Consider the following 19,473-nt stretch of genomic DNA (forward strand, 5'->3'; position numbering starts at 1 on the left):
GGGCTTTTCATCCAAGAGTTTCCCACCAAAAGAAATGTGCGAATGTAAAGGCATGTAAGTACTCAAAGAGAGGGAGAGAAATTGGAGAGAGTTTTGAAAAGAGAGTCAGTGCAATGTTCATTTTATAGTAAAATATATTCTCAATAATCCACTACTGGTTGTTTTATAATCAGGCAGGATGAGTAATTAAAATATGATTCAGCATTTTCCAGGCTATTATTAATAACTTCTTAAAATTACTTGAAATACACCGTTATTTTTATATATTTTACCAACACTGCCTACTCTCTTTTAAGAACACCACCACATTAAAATTGGTGCGCATGCGTGAGTAAGAGAAACCTGCGGGCATATCGATTCATTGAAGTCTGCGTTACGCTACAAGTTCCAACAACCACCACTATATAATACACTATTAAAAACCATTTATACAAGCTAAATAGTGTATGCAACAGATCTAGTACTTGCAAATTTAATACAACCATTTTGAATTAAGTTGGCATTTTATTATTTATTTTTTTCAAAAAATATTTTTTGATAAAGCATAATTGTAATGTTTTTAAATAATTTAAAATATACATTGCTTTGAATGGTTAATGGGTATAACAAATAGCATTTAATGTTTAGGTATATAATATTTTCCTAATGGTTGGATATTAAAATATACTGTAAAATAGATATAGATAGATATAGATATATAGTGGTTTTACACCTAGAGTTACTGACGCACATTCTAAAATTTAAATCGGCAAGCGTGGCGAATTGATAAAAATAGAGAGCAACTGGGCCAAGCTGTTGCTTGGGCGCCAAAACAATGGCTTAAATTCTTTTTCCAGCGATATGGTAACGCCTTCGATGGCCAGAATGAGTAGGCAAAGTAAAAATGGCCAAAACAAACGAAGATGTGACTAAAAAGAGCAGCGCAAAGAGAGCGAGAGAAAGAGAGAGTTACAACAAAAAGAAACAAAATAAAGCAGCCAAGCTGAAACAGCAAAGCTTGGCTTAGAGCAATTTCCGTCTCTGCGATTCAGTTGCCAACAATCTCTCGAACTGTTAACGTGTCAAGCGGAAAGTTTCCGTCTAAATCTATTTAACAATTGTAGTGCTTTAACGCGTTTCAAAAGTACTAATCTTCCGTGCGGAGTTCAGGTAGCTGAGTAATAGCAAATAAAAACAACTTTTTCGAATAAATAAACACATTTTACAAACGACCCCAACAACAATAAGTAAACAATGAGCTGTTGCATAAAACTTGTTTTCACGTGTTGCTCACACGTCGCTCTGTTGCAAAGAGCAGCGAAATGTATAAACTTTAAAGTGAACAAAAACGAAATAACAAATGAAGTTTAATGATGGAAAACTACTGCTGATTATAGCCAACTTCATGCAAAATAGGTTTAGTTAGTTGAGTGTCTAGCTAACATTTAAATTATGGTTTTAAATTGTCTGGAAATTGCGCGAATTTGCGAGTTAGTTGAGTTTTTCTCGTTTCTCTTTAAGATGCGCTCTTAGCCCAAAACTTAACTCTCTTAACTGTAGCTTCAGATGCGAGTTAAGTTTTTTCATTAACTAATAAAAATGACTAACTTTTTTGCTAAAAGCCTTAGGTTGACTTGAATGGTGCATAATATGCACTGCATATTACTGCCCAGCTGCATGAAAATGCTTTAATTATAAAGTTGCTTGATAATGTTAGTTCAGAATTGCGTGTGTAGGTGTGTCAGGCATTTCCGCTTGAGTTTGCTGTTAGAAAAGCTAAATAAATCACATAGGAGGGCAATAAATAACTTCAAGTCACAAAAAATAGAAGCATAAATTAAGCTCTTTTTTTTAGATAACATGTTGATATTTAGTTTGACAATAAATATTCAATCTGGTACAAATGTCAATTTTATTAACGATTGCTTTGCTTTTTAAGCTTTTATGTCACATTTTCAGCAAATGACGTAAGTGGGTCTATTTTTTGTGATCTTTGTGCGGCAAACAAATATATTTTCGAGCAAACTCGTTTGCGGCATTCCAACTCATTATTTCATTTGATTTGCGAAACACTTTTCCGAGTAAACTCCACTTTGAGGTTTATTCGGCGCGGTTCAATCGGGTCGGGGTCGAGCCGAAAACGAAATCAAAATACGTGAGAATGGGATGAGTTGTCTTAGAAAAAACTAATCAGATCAAAAAGGGCATATTAAAAGATTAGAAATCCGATGCACTCGAGTCACGTTTGTATACTTAAAAATTTCATAGAAAGTTATGATTCCCAGATTCTCGAAATCATCTCAAACGGCTTTAAAAAATAAAACTCTCTAGATGAAAACGATGTGATAAATAGAAAATTCATACCTGAGATAAGTTCTGTTTAGTGCAACTAAGGTTAGCTTTTGTTCTCAGCCGTTGCTTTGAGTCACTCGGCGGATGAGTAATTTAGTAGGAATGGGATTTAACGAATAAAACCCATCAATTCGAATGCAGCTGCAGCCTGACAACTGCGTGAGTTGCATGAAGTGGGCTATAATCAGAACCAGACAATTGCACAATTGGTCAATTGGGTGATAAACGTTCCGCGTAATTGCAGCTGCCCAAAAGGATAACACTACCGCGAACAAAGGCAAACGAAAGACTTAGGAAGCGAACGCGATGATGATGACGAAAGGCAAGAGGCCAGATAGCCAGGGCCTTTGGCTCCTGCCCGTGCTGCTGTTTCTGGTTGGACAGGTAAGTGAAAGATAATTAGACCACTTTCTGGACATTTCACTTTTCATTTGCATACAATAATGTTCTGCGACGGCCATGAAAACGGGGTTAACTACCAGGCCCTACTATCTTCTACAATGCCTTTTTCTACCGTATCCATGGCTTGGGCTTGGTCCGAACTGGGCCTCTAGATTTTCCTCGGCAATTTTCCAGGGCAGACAAATTAATGAACTCTACATTGACTGCAGCTGGGCCAGTTTATCAATAGCAATTTCCATCGCCGTGACTCCACCACGGTCATAACTATAACTCTGCGGGCAGGCTTAGTGCTCCGATTGCCCGATTCCCCGACTATCCGCAGTCATACTCCAAATGTGCCACTGACCGATATCTTAACTTTTACCCAACTGTGCCCCCCTCCTCGCCCTTCCTCACAAGCCCCCCAAAAATTGGTCCATTGTTCGTGAGCGCTTCAGGAGTTTACTAGGTTCTGGTTTCATTTTTTGATTTAGCTTGGTTCGATTTCAGTTTTCCTATGAAATGGCACAAATCTATCATGGTGAGAGTTTTTAGGGCTCGGCACCAATTGAAATTGGCTCAAGTCTGGATTTGGCCGAACGGGGGGATTTTTCCTCAGTTTTCACGACACTTCAAGCCAAAGATTTGTTTTTGCTTAACAATAACTTTTCTCTGAAAATGAATTAGTTGATTTCAGTGCTGTATTGTTTTGGACTTTTACTGTATAAAGTGAAGTACTTCTGTTTCTATTGTTTTGCATAAATATAACTTAAAACTAAAACCAAAATGCTTGCTGTCACAAAATTATTGATTTTTGACTGGTCAAATGATTTCCTGACATTTGAGCTTTTTAAACTTGACAAGATCCGCCCTTGTCGCTGCCCACATCACCCGCCAAATAATTGATAACGGGTATGTTGAACTATACATCGAAGTCAGCGGCCGTTGGAGAAAATGACATCATGAAATGCCGGGCTTCGGGGTGTGGGCGTCAAAATTCACTCTCTGGGCTTGGCAAACAAACGGCCTACGGCTAACAGCTTGGCTCGAAAACTTTAAGTACTGGGAAAACAGAGACTGCGCGACCGAGTTAGTTGGCTTTTGGTTAATGCAAAACTCACAAAACCTTGAAGCATACGTAAAAGCAACGGCAAACAAAACGCAGTCTCTTGGGTAATTATCATCTTGTTGGCTATGATGATCATAATGATGACGACGGAGACGATGATATAAGTTTACCCGTCGCCGCGTCTGGCCAAAAAGTCAGACAAGTCAGAAAAATACCCATGTAAACAGCAACTTATGCGAAAGTAATTTTCGCCGCATGTGTGCGAGCTGAGTGTCGGTTAAAACTGAAACTTGGCTTGGCTTGCGGTACTCGGCCAACCCGCTTTTCACACTCATTAAACAATAAACGAACTAGCGCCTTTTTCGGCTGGTTTTCAGTTACTCACATGACTGTTAGCACAGGCTCCAGTAGTTCTCTTTTCCTTCGATTAATATGCTCAACGCACCATCGTTTTGACATAGAGATGCCCAAAACTAGTAGACGGTTAACTCATTTAAATCGACGCCTTCATTCGGTAAATATTGACTTGCACATTAGCGTGTACTTGTACATATTGCCATTGCCATGTTTTTGTTGTTACGGGCCATTAAAATCAGTTTCAATGTCAGCGAGCAGCGAACAGAAATAAGCTGAAAGCGAATGAAATATGCTAATTCTCGATGCCATCCGATTCAATATGAATATATGGCAATCCATACGTAAATGTGTATATATGAAACGAATCGGTTTGTATTGCCATGTCGTCATGGCTTTGGCCTGCCAGCAACCAAATAAGAGAACGAACACAACCCACCATTTATTTACGATTCGGTATATGAAGTAAAATTTATAAAAAAAGAGCTCAGAAAATAAAACCCAAACAGCGAACAAGAATGTGGCGTATTTGGCCAGAAGTGACGCTTTAAATTCGACCACAGGTAGCTTGTGTTGCGGTTGAAGTTGTGAGGATTAAACAAAATTTTGGAGTTGAGTGCTCTTTTCAGTGGGGAAGAAGCCAAACTATTCAGCCAGTCTTAAGGAAACTTGATCTAACTTATTTTAAAAGCAGATGCTTAAAAATAAAATCGTTCCCAAGTTAACAGAGCATGAAGCTTAAGTTAGGCAGACAAAATATTGTGTACACTAAAGTCATTGAAAATGAATTTGACAAGAACAGATTTCTTATTCTCTTCCATATTTGTGAGTCTTGCAAAGTACAATTATTGATAGGAGTCTTGTTTGCTCTACAAATAGCAATCACGACTTGAAAAAAAATTTGCCTGGAGTGAAGAAACTTGAGCTACCCACTTGATTTGTTTCCCCTGCGAGGGTATCAAAATAAACCGCAAATCCATTCTCGACTGACAAGCACGTGCTTCAGAACGGCTGCCAAAAGCCAATTGAAGTGCCCCACAGTGGTCTTAACTCTCGGCCCCTCGATTCTCCTTCTAAATCTTCGACCCTACCTGAATTACAGCTGCGGTTGCCGGCAGGCAGTAAAAAATAAAGCTTTAGTATGCGTATGAATGTGCTCAAAGATATGATTCATTGTTTACTCAGACTTAGTCGCGGATATATTATTCTCAGAACTTTAGATGAGTTAGCAGCAGTGGCCGAGAAAATAACAGGGTAACTTCAAGCAGCCGCCAAACAAAAGACTTAGACAACAAACTTGCTGATTGTCGCGGCCATTTCATTGAAATTCTTTAAGTTCTTATTTAGTTTTTGTTTACCTCTTTTTACGAGTATGAGTTCTAACGGTTTGTGCCAGATACAGTTGGCCAAGATGGTTTTATCAAATTGAGCCGGGATTTATATCGTTTTTGTTTGAGCCGCTGATAACCGCAGAATGCCGAGTGAATATCGGGCCTTAAGTCCGGCCATTATGCTCCAATTAACAGAAAATATGAGCATCGCAAAGACGGCTGCATATTGACCACAAAAGTGATCTCCACCGGGTGCAATGAAGTGAACTGCAGTTCTGGCCAAGACCTGGCACCCGTCTCCATAAACCGATCGCCACGCACTGGAGACCGGGGCAATTAGAAGAGCAACCAGTTTGGTCACTGCACGCAACGCCAGTTCAGCACTGGGTTAGTAGTATCGTCGTAGTCTACCAGGTTCGACTCTGATGTCTGGCCCCTGGACAGGAAGCCATTGCCGTTGCCATAGCCATCCCGTTCACTCGATCGTAGAGATGATGTCGACTTGCCGCGACTGGACCCATTAGATTGAGTGTGCGCAGTTAGATTCTATGGCTCTTTGGTCATAACTCTCGGGGAGTTGGCCAGAAGGAAATTGGCCACCAAATTGTATGTTTATGTCAAAGCCGAACGATTCAAGCACGAAACTGTGTTAGTTTCAGTGGTGACAATTGAGAGATTAAAAAAAGTCATTTCATAGGATATAGAAACAGATTTAAATGCATATTGTATTACTTTCGATTTCTTATTTTTAATTCAGAAACTGTACGAATCAATGAATCAATGTCTGGATTTATTACAAAATATGGATAATATATATATTATACCGATTACTGATTTTTGATATTGCTGGCATCACTGCCGAGCCACAAGCTCTGTGAGACCGGAGTAATACCAATACACTTGGCAAATAACCGAGCCACTGAGTTGGCGCAATTTAACGCCGCGTTGATCCAGCAGTGCGAATTATTTTGCTCAATGCTGAGCGGATCGGTGTAGCGTGAAATTCATTAAAATTTATGCAAAAGTGTTTGGCATATTGGGTCATCGTTGGTCGCAAGTACGGAGAAAGTTCTTTCTTTTGTTTGACTTTGGCTGACACTGCCTGCGGCTGGGCTAGCACATGTTCATTATTTGATTAAATTGCATTGTTCACCTGCAGGTTTGCTCTGCTTCTCTGCGTTCTCCGCCAGACCGTCAGTCAGTCGACAGTAACAGAAAAAAAAAACAATTTAGCAATTGTTTTTACCTTTGTTTTTCTGCTCCAGCTTCGGTGGCCCGAGGTAAAAGTAGGTTTTATTTGAAACTAATGGGAAAAACTATTCCCCAGTTCTGCTTTCCTCCTCGCTGCACGGCCGACTGTCATTGAAGCCCAGGGCTTTTTGGGTAATTTTCAACTCAGTATGGGACTTGGCCTGGCTTTCAAATTCTGTCCAAAATGATGCGCATGGAAAGTGCACATTTATGAAAATTGAAGACACACCGAGAGCAGTTTTTTGGTTTTTGTTTTCTTGGTTTTTGGTTCGGCTGCTGGGAACTAACTTTTTCAAAATGTGCTTTTCGTGCAGCCAAACTTTTGTCAGCAATTAAGGCGATGACCAAAGAAAGTGTGACAGCTCAGAATCACGATAAGCGATTGTTTCAATCAAGTAAATGATGACTATGGGGTAATGTCTAAAACTTTAAATGAAAGTGTGGACTGCCAATGCACGTTGGGTGACCTTTTTTGTGATAAGTTTTAGGGTTAAAACGACAATCTAAAATCGAAATGTCTATTACCAGGCTATTAGTTCTTGAAAGTAAAAAAACATGTATAATGGATTTTAAATTATTTGATAATTCGATGTTTTGGGTAACAGAGCTAATTTCATTTACAAAAACCTTTAAGGTCAGGCTTTATATGCATTTCTTAAAAATTAAACACAAAAGATAATTATGAAGATGCACTTCGGACCTCAAAATTGGCTTTAACCATGTAGTGAAATGATGATGAGAACATTCGGATAAAAGAAGTGCCCTTTCTTGGCCGCCAAAAGAAGGCTAATTCAATTAAAGAAAACTTTCAAAACATGGCAAGCCCTTGTAAGCATGAAGAATAGAAAGTACTTAGCATAATTTCCCAGCTGGTCGGAGCGAAACTCATTAAAAGAAGACATTGGACGGGGCTACTGCTTTTTTGGAACTGGATTCTTCTGCGGACCATCGATAAATAAGCAACATAAGCAACATAAATAACAACGCAGAGAACACACCGTTTGGAATGTTGTTCAGCAATATTTTGTAGAAGCTACAAAGCTTTTCTATTGAAGACCTTTCAACGGGCTCCTAACAAAAGGCCAGACATATGATTTGGATTTTGGGAATGAAGAGGGAGCTGGGCGGCGAACAAGTGCTTATTATTATATTAATGGTACGACAGCGTTTCATTATGAGCCGCACACAATTGACCCACCGAATCGGTGGAAGGGTCGCCGCCAGAACGTGCAGACCCGCTGACAGAGAGTCAAAAGGTGGGGCCAACAGGTAACCACCACCATGGAGGAACCATCGCGGGTCCAAGCGACGTGCCATGGAATTAGCGCGTCAGAACTTCAATGGAAAGAGCGCGCCGGCAATTGAAATTTAATTGAAGCCGCGGCGACATTAATTGCCCACGGCCTTTCCTCCTTCTGCTGCTCAATGTGTTTGTTTATCTATCGGTGAACCCTAACTCCTAGCTCCCATCTCCTGACCAAAAGATAAAACCGTTGGAAAAACCCTTTCAGCTGTCACTTCACTCGCCGTTTGCATTATATAATCAGGCAAAGCTCGAAACGGGTTTCCTCCACCGGCGATGTCAGCTTCATTAAGCTTTTCGGCCAGGTCCAAGCCGATAAAGCTGAAGCTCTGGCCAAAAAGCCACAACCGCCACATAAATACGCTCCCATCTGGAGTTTTTCGCGGTACTGTAATGCGAGTTAAACGGCAATTTATGCGCTGCCAGCGAAAATACCGTGACAATTTGCAATCAGCAAGCATTCGCTGGACTCTTGGCCATCTGAAAACCAGGCTTAGTCTTAGTTGGATTTGGCAAGGCTTGGCCCGGACTTTATGTTATAATTTACTTCGATCCGAGCTTTATTGCCCGAGCGCCACATAGCGGAAATTCAAATGCACGCGAAATATGTATGCGACTCCCCACCTTTTGTTATGCACGAGTTTTTTGTTTTTCAGCTTCTAAGCCAAATTGGCAGCACATGTTTTTCGACTCCCAGCGATCGGAATATGTTTGGCAATCTATTTCGGCAAGCTATGCGCAGCTGCATTTGGGCTATTAGAGATTGTATCGCTCGACTAAAAATCTGAAATCATGTCAAAAAATAATAAAACTTCGCTGCCTCTTGTGAAATATTTAAGTTAAAGGAAACACACCCTGACTGGCTGGCTGGCAGCGTAAATTGAGTGGAATTAGCTGTTCACATAAATCACAATCACATTTACTTGCCCAAGCTAAGAAGGTGCTCAAGTTTTACGTCCCAAAAACGATATGAGAATCTATGGCATTGAGTGCTTGCAGAAAAGTCATCCCTACTATTCGTTGTTACTTTTAAGATAAACCATGTTAGTTACAATGCACTTTTAAATTGTTGTAATTTCCAAGTTTATACGGTTGTTTTTAATATTTATTTATGACTTTAAGCTGGCAAATTTACTTTTACCAGATCTAAAATCCACATGTGATCTTTCATACCATACCTAAGGTATTACATCTGCGCAAGGTGCTACTCAAAACTTTATTGTCCAATTGTAAAAAAAAGCAAACACATTCATTTGTCTGCAGACACATAAATACTAATTTGGTTTTATGACAGATCATTAAATCGTTCGCCCAATAGCTCCAACTTAATTTCCCATGTTTTCCAGCATTTTCAGGGCGGTCCCCCAACCGCCCCTGGCAGAGCTCCATTTTTCACTTAAAGTCTTGCAGTTTTGTCATTCTTAAGCAGATAATTGCTCGGGCAAAAAAAAAGAAATACAAACGAGTTGGCCTTCCTGTACTAATTGCCCACGTCACTTGGCTTAATAGCTAAGCTGCTTAAATGCGGCGGTACGAACACTTTTAGTTTATGGCCTGACCCCTTGCAGCCATATAAATCACATCCATCTGGGGCTCCACTTAATGATCCTGGGCGAGTCCGCCAGTCTTTTGGGTCTCCGCATCTGGTTCCAGCTGCGTTTCGATTTTGCGATACGTTTTTGCATCGGTTCGGTGCGGGAAAGGCAAAGGAGTAGGAATTTGTGAGAAATCACTCGGCCGTAGTGTCCTGCGGGGAAAATCCATCAAGCCAAATGCCGCGGCTCACTGCCTCATTGGCCATGGCGTGACTGGCAGCGCAAGTGTCTAATTGTATTTGGGTTTGCGTTTGGTTTTTTTTCCTATTCCTATTTTTTGCCCCAACCACAATCAGAGCGTGTTGCATAATACAATAGCGGCGTGCTGTACTTTGGGTTAGCTATTTTAACAAGCCGCCGCCACACTCGAAACGATAGTGAAACGAGCATGCAAAAACTATTTTAATTGACTGCCGCTTGCAGTTGGCGAGAAGAAAAACATAAAAAAAACAGCAAACTAAATGCAAAAATCCATGCAAAACAATTGCCTTTTCGCCGAGCGACAAATTGTCATGGGAGTTCGCCATAGTCACTCTGGGGACCCACTCATGTGACCCTCGCGGCGCATTGAACTCCCGATCGACGGAGACGGTGGGGATACACCACCACCATCGCATTGTCATTGTCTCTCCTCTGGATTTGTGTTTTTTTCTTTTGATTAAAGTGGCCGGCGCATTGAGATACAATAAATTGCTGATGGCATGCAAAGTGGATGTTCTAGTTGCCATAGAAAGTGGCACACTGGCCAACATGCTTTTGGCACTGTCAGCGTTTTGGAGCTGGTAACTGGGTCATCCGGCTGCATTTCACCTGACGCACAGTAGCAGCTTTGCAGCGGGCGGCGGATGATCGGATGGGAAATTAATTGCTTCAATGACTGCACAAAATTTCATATTTTTCTCTTTTTGGCAAGCCTGGCAAAGGGCGAACGGGATGCTGCCACTCTGTGCCTTTTGAAAGTAAATATAAATCAAAAGCCTTTCGCCTGGACCAGAAACTGGGATCAGGCTGTCCAAGGGAAATCCCCTCGATTTGGACAGCGCCCGAGGGCCGGCGAAACGTGAGCCCAGTTGGACCACAAAGGCGGTGTCTGGGCGATTGTCATGACATGGCTTACTTAACTTTGGCGCGGCTTATCTAGCGCCTGCACTCGAAAAAATTATTTTCATTTATAGTTCCGCAATTTCAATTTAAATCCTTATAAGAGTTTAAAGTCTGCCTGCCAGCTTTAACAAACAAGCAAGCATGCTTACCAGCAAACGAGTTCGTGTCTTAAGTCTTTCAATTGTCAAACGGAAGTAGACATATGTGAAATAATTCTGGCAACCTGTGACTTTTATATGCAAATTAAGAACACAGCTGAATCGTTTTGGTTCTAATTGGTGCCATTTAAGTTTGAGTATTGGTACAGGTTTATTATAGAGTCCAACACAAATATGAAAGTGCAATAACCTCCTCCTCGCTTAAGGAAATCATAATCCCTCAAAATCTTTTTAATCGAATTCTTAGAATTGTGGCTTACTATGTTCTTAACTTTTTCTGGTGTACCCACTTCATTCTTTGTATCGTCATGCCCTAACGTTCTGCGGCTTTAAAGCTGGAGCACAAATTCAATTATCACGACGGAGCGACAGCAGCCCAAGTCGAGCACGCCAATAAATTATCTTAGAGCCAAATGCCTTTGACAGTGCGCTCGACTGTAAGCTGTAAGCTGACCCAAAACGTGCAGAACTTTGGCAGCTGTGTTCTGGCCCAAAGTTCTGGCCAATCTCCGGGTCCGTGTGCGATGCCTTTGCCTTTTTGCAATTAATTGCGACTACGGCTGACTCTTTGGCTAACCATTTAAAATTAATTTGAATTTTTTTCTTTGGCTGCTGTTTCCACTGTGTTTGTCCAATGAGTTGGCATTAATTTGCGGTCCGTGTTAGTGTTAGTTCCCAGGGTCCAGAAATCGGGTCAAAGTTATTAACCAGAGAAGATGGTAGACATGCCTAACGCTTTTCGCATTTCGTATTCATTGCAGGTCACAACACAGGAACCACCGGCTTCCCCATCCGAATTTGCCCCCCATGTTACGGCCACATGCAAGGCGGGCACAATGAACATCAAGGTGAAGATGAGCTCCGGCTACACGGGAGCCGTCCACGTCCGGGACTATCGCACTCCCGGCTGCATGGCCATGGGCGATGGCAGCGACCAGGTGGCTTTTAGCCTCAATCTGTGGGCCAAACAGGGCGCCAGCGACTATTGTGGCATCCTGGTCAGCAACGTGAGTGGGAGCAATGTAAGCATAACAACCCGCGCTTCTCTAACGAACCTAATCACTAAACTATGCACAACTTAATGTTGCGGTTGGGAAAATATCTTTAATTCTGTCAAAATTTATGTTAGGCACGGGGAAAAGAAAGAAGGGCTAATAGAAAATAGAATGCTATTAAATAATGTCAAAGTTCATGGGAGTAAAGAAGTACACAACTTTTCAAACAAACAATGTGGTAAAGATGGTTCATTAAGAACATTGCGTACTTTTTGCTAATATCATATAATTAGCTAATGTAATTGTGTGTAAAATTATACAGAACACCGTAAAGATACTTTGCAAAGTAATTGACGAAAACCAACTTAAAGAGACCCGCTTTATCAGCAATTGCCATCCAGTTACCAACACAGCCAGAAAGTTCGTGTCTTAAGTCTTTCGTTTACCACCTTCGCGTTGACAAATTGCAAATTAATTTCGTCAGGCAGCCAGTAAAATTGCCAAATTACCACCAAAATTCAGGCAGTGAGTTAGTGCAAAGACCCTGCCGAAAATCCACCAACTGTGAACTATGAGGCAATCCTCGGGCAGCTGGAAAACTGCCGATCCAAGACAACAGACACAAGAGCTTCAGTCTGAATGAAAGACCAACAAATGGGGGTCTAGAGATACCTGATGCCAAGGCCTGAGACCTTGTCTGGCTAAAAAGGGCACGCATGTGCATAAATTTTAGCCCGCCTATCGGCCATGTACTTGAGTCTTGGCCCCAAATCAACGCAAATCAGCTAAGACGCTACCCTGGTATAGTAACGATGGCAATAAAAATCAAGTTTAATCCTACGTGCATCACAGGCGTTGACAGCCGGCGACTGCAATTCCGAGTGGGTCTGATCCGGCTTTTTCCACTCGTACACGCACTCGAACAATTGCCAGACAAAGGCAAATCGCATTAGCCATAGTGCCCTGTGGCCCAGTGCAACGCGTTGAAATGCAAATTATCCATATCCATAGGGCTGCCTGCCAGATGCTTATAAGTACAAGCACATACAACATTATTAATTGTAATGTCAAATCCGAAGGGCCGCACCCTGTATTCCAATTTTTCCCCCTCTAGACAGTCAGTAAATGTAAAAAAAAAAAAAAAAAAAAAAAACTAGAGCCCGGCTTTCGTTGATGGGGAGATTTGCAGCTTCAAGACCGACCTTCCTTTCGGGATGCGAACAAAAAAAGGGGAGGTCCCCCATAAAATTAAATCACGCTTATCGCAACTGCGGCTTGAATTTTATTTTTACGTGTACACAAACGCGCATATAGTCACAGCTTATGTACAGTGTTGTACAGTAAACCACGAGTACATTAAACCTATGTTTCATTTGGTACAAATCATAAGCTTCTTAAGCTTTTTAATGAAAGTACACTTAGCTAGGGTTGAAATGTAGTTTTTTTTATAGCTTAGCTATCTGAATATTTATTTATAAAACTTATAAAAAATATTAAATTGTTCAAGTTCCTAGTAGATAAGTAAGCGATTAGTTTTGAAACAAGCATACCTGGTTACCTCGACTCTGAGGGCCTGTGTTGCGTTAATGAGTTCACGTACTCGATGCTCCACTGTACCTTAATGTTCGTTGGCTGTTCTGAAAGGGAGTGCCTTGGCAGCTTGCGCCGGCGTCTAGTTTTCAGCTGCAGACGGCAGATTTCACATGCCCAGACACGACTTTCCACGCTTCGACTTTGACAGCATTCCAAGCCACTGTTGTGGTTGTTGTGGCTGTGATGTGGATGTTGGATTCGATGTTGTTGTGCCGGCTTCGTGGAATTTGTGTCAAAAGAATTGTTTTTGTGGCGGCGGCAATTTCGATTCTATTTCTTGGCAAATATTTTTCGAGCGGCTTTAATTGCTGGAGCGAAATGCCTTCACTGCTGACCTTGGCCAGCTAAAAATACCGACTGCACTTTCGCCCTCGTCTCTGCAGCTTCACCAGTACCTCTACTCGTACTCCTCACTCCCACCTCAAGATATCTTTAAATCTGCTCCGGAGCAGCTGGCAGAGCATGAAATTGGCGCTGACAATGGCCAAGACGCCCAACAATTTTTACATAAAGTTCAAGACATTCGAGGCATTGTGGCTCGGCTGGCGTACTTGAACTTATTTTTCTTATTACGGGCACTATTATTGTTATTATTTCTATTTTCGCTCCTGCTGCGAGTGGGTTGCCCCAGTCGAGATTGTTTGCCATTATTTGATGATGGCAGCTATGGTTCTTTGTCTAGCACCATTATATACATTTAAATGTTAATTGCGAATGCAATATACAAAGACCGTAGTAGGCAGTTGCCGCAAGATAATTTGCCATCGGGCAATTTCAACACATTTAGAAGACAGATAATGGGAGTCGCTCATAGAGTCTACTTAGGTTTATTTTCTATGACTGGGGAGGGAATCAACTTTGCCATTTTCCTTGGCCATTGATAATAACCCGATAATGAGCTCATCCGCTGCGGCATGCAACTGCGTGATGCATGAGTTGGGCAACAGATTGTGACATCACAACGTTCCCCACCAATGGAGCGCAAGTGCTCTGCGACCATCGAAGGTATTTATGTATGACCACTGCGATATGTTGTGTTTATTTATTTGCTAACTGCTTTAACTGGCCACTGACCACCAAGCTCTAATCAAGCCAAACCCCATTCATCAAAAGCTTTAATACCCTCACAAGTGGAGGCGTACGATTAAACCAATAACAGCGAGTTAATAAAATGTATTTATAAAATAATATATTTACTCACCCAAGTATTTACTGACTTCCATTGACACTCATTTACTGGGCAAAGCAAACTGGTTTAACTGCCAGCTGGCGTAAAAATCACAAAGAAACGTGTACTTTTTGTACATCTCTGTTTATGGAAAGCTGTTGCGGGTCAAGGTCGTGGTGTAATATTGGAAAAAAAAATACAAAAAGCTTCATAAAAAATGTTTTCTAGCCTTAGGCAACAGTTAGAGCAATTACCTCGGAAAATCTTGGCCAGCCGAGCGCAGAGATTCTTGGAACAGTTGCCCATCTGCAGTCACATTCCGCTGCACAAGCCAGCTGCAGATGATATTCAAAATGATTCTAAAATAATTACCGAAATCCATGATGGCCGTATCTGAGCAAACCAACAGCAACTGAAGAGCAATCAGAGTCAGAGGGAAAAACTAACTACTAAGCTAAGGAGAAAATAAACAACTGGAAAATGCGTCACACTTGGCGGCATTTTGCATTTCCTCGTTGTGCGATTGCATCATGTGACAATTAACATGCCACAAGTGCAAGTTGCAACCGTGCTGTTAAGGCAGCCACTTACAGTCAAAGAAATTTGTGGAAGGCCGCAAGATGCAAGTGCTATTTGCCTTCTTTATAAAAAAATTCAAGGAAAATACTTTTTCTATATTTCGAATCCAAGTTAAGAGCTGAATAATAAATTAATAATTCCTTCGATATCCTTCATATCGAAAGGCAATCTTAGACACGTAGTTTAGAATGCATTTTTGCAAGTGAGTTGGCTGAAACGAAATGCTCCTGTTTTATGGTTAAAGCCTAAGCATAAATTGGGACCTAACTCGGCTTTTCCAACCAATCAACATTAACGTCATGGGCATAAAGATTTTAATAACCGGCAATTAAATGAACTATCCCCCTCATCTATCCACCCATCCATCCATTCGATACGGAATCCCCCGCAGCGAACGGAGGAGCGCTCCATCCAACTGGCCGTGCGTGTGCACAAGACCCTGGAATTGGCGGACGATAAGTTTTATGTGATTACCTGTGGCAAATCGGGCTATGCGCGGTAAGTAGAATCCGAATGCGAATGCTTAACCTGTCTAGACAATTGCACTTAAGTTTGGCTCCGATCTGTTCTGTTTCGGCTACGATGTACAACGCTTTACTAGCTGTGTGTGCTGTAATTTTTGGTCAAGCTTCCGTCAGTCCCAAGTGCTGGCCAATTTCCAGAGACTCGACGGCGGCAAATCAAATGGCAAATTGTGCTTCGATTTGGCGATGCAGGCATGTAGGTGTTGCTCTTAGCCCACCATTTGCCATTGTTCGCATTTCTTTCTGCCTTTTGCGGAACTAGAACTCCAAGGCCATTGAGCTTTGGGCCACACAATTCTTAACGATTTCTTCACTCCATCACCACTTTTGTGCGGGCCAGAAAAAATAAAAGGAGAGAAAGAGAATTATTTCCCCAAAATGGCAGAATAATCAACAAATTTATAGTGCTTACTGGGCAGCAGTTCAATTTACGGTAAACGGTCTTGAGAAGGCCCGATAATCATCTTGAGGTGAACGAAAAACAATTTAATTTACCTTCTCGCCTCGCGGCTCATTTGCATAATGCCAATGACTTTGCTCGACTGCCATTGCGATTGCGACTTACGCAACTCTTTCTCAGCTAAAATTCATTTAAAATCCCCACTGAGATGCTACTAATGCTAATACCATCACAAAAACCTCGGATGGGAAATAAAAATGGCATTAAAAACGGTTTTCCAAAACGTTGCGCTCTGTTAAGTCCGGAAAAAAGCAAAGAAATTGTTAACAGAATTTGTGTGGTAAACGCAAACATTAAAATCGTGCTGGCAGCCGGTGGTACAAGGCGAACAACAAATAGTTTTAGACGTGTGTACACATACATATATTATTGTATCACGGCTTATCTGGCCCACAAAACAACTGTCTATAGCGCAATGACCGGCAATTGCAATTGCAATTGCAATTGCATAATTGCAGAACTTGCAGTTGCAATTGAAGCTTCGCCCAAGCTTTTGGGTCTATTGGCTACGATTTTAATTAGCCATCAGCCGTACGGAGTAATTAAAGAGCCATACACCGTTAAACCCAACCTGCTCGTACAATAAACCTTTATGAAACCACCTATCCCACTACTTTTTCCCCAGCGATGACAACGCCCATGTGGTGCTCAAGTTCCTGGAGAACGATCATAGAGTGCGTGAGACGGTCTACGGTCACGAGTACAAGATCCGCGCCGAGTTCTCCAAGCCAAACGGTGGGTATTCCCAGCCCCTGGGCTTTCGATACTTAGCGCTACTCTCATATTATTACCATCCCCAGATACCTATGGACTGCGTGTGGGCAACTGCTTCGCCTTTGATAAGAAGAACAGGACCCAAAAGCTCACTGACGACAGCGGGTGAGTCCATTTACACCTCGATTATTAAAAAAAATATATTAAAATGCAAAGGTATACAGTAAAAACGAGTAATAAACCAATTAACTCCTGAAATTACATGGAGTAAAACATCAGCAGATCCCAAAGTTAAGATATTTTGTAATATCTTTATAGCATATTATTAAAAAAATAGCAGTTAATAAATACTAACTCCAGTGTAAGTTCATTCCATACTTATGATTTCTATTCTCCCAAAGCTGCCCCTATGATTCGAAGATCATCAGCCGTTTTGTGCCCACAGCAGATGGACGTGCTGCCGAGGCGGTGCTCTCCTCGATGTTCAAATTCCCCGAGGGTAGGACCTGGAATTTTCACCCTATTAGGCCAGATACTAACTTTCTCTGTAATAATTTTAGGATCTGAGGTGCATCTGCAGTGCGATGTGATCCAGTGCTATGGTCGCTGTGTGGAGATCGATGACTGCAACGACGTGGCTCTGGCTGGATTTGGCAAGGGCACCAATGGACCCCGGAAATTTGGTCCAAATGAGGAGGGATCCAGCTTGGCTGGAACCACTGTCTTTGTGCTCGATCCCGCCGAGGCTAGATGTGAGTTTAGCCGTTGAACGTCTGGGTTATTTATGATATTTATTTTATTGTATCTGTGCAGTGATCTCGGGCAATTGCGAGGATGGCATACGACCCAGTTGGCTGCTGTGGCTAACCATCACCCTGGGCGTACTCTTCCTGATTATGTTGCTGATGAACATTTTCCTCTGCACGGCCATGAGCTGCAGTTGCGCCAATACAGAGGTAATAAATCTGACGTTTATAGGTGCACAGAGATAAATAAGAGTTTAATCAGAGTTCATAATATGGTTGAGTACAGGAACCTCTTTTTTTCTGTGCATCCTATGAAATCCCCTAGTTATTCCGCTGTTCTCACCCATTCAAAAACACTTGCAGATCATCGAGAAGGAGCCATCGATTATCGAGGAGTACGATCCGTATCGCAGTTGGCATGGCAGTCAGTACGGATCCCGCTACTCGCTCCATGGCAGGGATGCCCACAAGGGCTACACCAGCGGTGGCTCCACGATACACTCAAATAGGTCTGATAGATATTAAGCTGCCTCCACAAATCAAACAATCAAACAGAAAACACACACCACACACCTCTATTCTACACTTCAAAATGCATCTGATCTGCTCTCGCAAATTATTTTCTGGTTGCTGTGGAGCCACACACACAATACAAAAACAAAAGCATGCCAACAAAGTATCTTGTATCTGCGTATCTCTATGTATCGTATATATATATATATATATATATATCCTGAACCGCAAAGACAAAAAACCAACAATTACAACACAACAGATCACAAAAACAGAACAATCAAAAAAATAGAATGAAAAACCATTTCGTGCCTAGTACTGCAACTGTAATTAACCGATAGTAATTTGCATTTGTATACTGTATCTTTAACTAACTCTCCGCCCCTACATAAAAAAGACGAATGGATAACTAACTGCCAATTTAAAGAGCTGCTAACTAATCTGTCTTGAAGAACCTCTTTGATCCCCAACTTTCTGCAATTTGAAATGTATTGTATTAAATCCAAACTTATCCAACGTACTTCGAAGGTCGATGCCAATCGATAATGATAACGATTATGCAATTGTGCATTCGCGTCCAGGCTCTAGACATTCCACGTTACACGGACAGCGCGCCCATCGGGGACCGCCCAGTAATATATGATCAGATCCCAATCGATACGCGACCATATTGAAAACTAATTGTTTAAGCTAGCTTAAGTGTTTCCAACTCTCCATCTCGAGTTCTGAGTCTCAAATGTACATAACTACGTGAAAATGCTAGCCGACCTGCAAATTTTCCAAATTTTCTCCAAGCCGATGTTGGAGACGAGATGCCGCTGTAAAATACTAAACTAAACGTACTAAAGTTCTATTTGCCTAATTTTAATTCAACCACGTAACATAAGTCATTAGTCTGTCATAAGTGCGAACGAATGTGTATTAGTGAAATGTTTCAACTACTTGTAAAAATAAACAAAGACAGGCCAACAAAATTAATTTAAAGTATAAAGTCTACAATATAGTCTAAAATGTTAAGAAACAAACATTTGGCAAATGCGTTAAACGTACCAGTTGTAATTATTTAAAATGTAATCATTTAATTAATAAAAAATAAAAGGTACAACTTAAGTGTTTTATTAAGTATTGGTATGCGCACAAAATCATGGAGCGATTTTGCTGAGTCCAAGTAACTAATTGAAGAGGACTAAAGAAAAGCGATTTAATAGTTTTGGGAGATCTTCCATTTGCGATTAAAGTATGGTAGGGAGCCTATTTAATTTGTGATGAAAAGATAAAATAGCACGAACTTTTAACGATTTTTT

General features: G+C 41.3%; 1 protein-coding gene across 3 annotated transcripts; it reads left to right on the plus strand.

Annotated features, from left to right (window-relative positions):
- The first annotated feature begins 1,033 nt into the window (after positions 1-1,033).
- On the plus strand, positions 1,034-19,188 carry LOC6606978. Of its 3 annotated transcripts, XM_002031734.2 has the most exons (11): positions 1,034-1,149; positions 2,576-2,715; positions 11,639-11,884; positions 15,604-15,710; positions 16,822-16,931; positions 16,997-17,075; positions 17,312-17,409; positions 17,471-17,662; positions 17,724-17,866; positions 18,020-18,165; positions 18,698-19,188. In XM_002031734.2, the coding sequence occupies exons 2-11, from the start codon at positions 2,638-2,640 to the stop codon at positions 18,810-18,812; spliced, it is 1,314 nt and encodes a 437-aa protein (XP_002031770.2). In that variant the 5' UTR covers positions 1,034-1,149; positions 2,576-2,637; the 3' UTR covers positions 18,813-19,188. The 3 variants fall into 3 exon arrangements, with proteins under 3 accessions (XP_002031770.2, XP_032577420.1, XP_032577421.1); XM_032721529.1 differs by having other exon boundaries at positions 11,639-11,899; positions 18,020-19,188; XM_032721530.1 differs by having other exon boundaries at positions 18,020-19,188.
- Positions 19,189-19,473: the final 285 nt, after the last annotated feature.

The sequence above is a fragment of the Drosophila sechellia genome, chromosome 3R, assembly GCF_004382195.2.
Source record: "Drosophila sechellia strain sech25 chromosome 3R, ASM438219v1, whole genome shotgun sequence".
Taxonomy (NCBI): domain Eukaryota; kingdom Metazoa; phylum Arthropoda; class Insecta; order Diptera; family Drosophilidae; genus Drosophila; species Drosophila sechellia.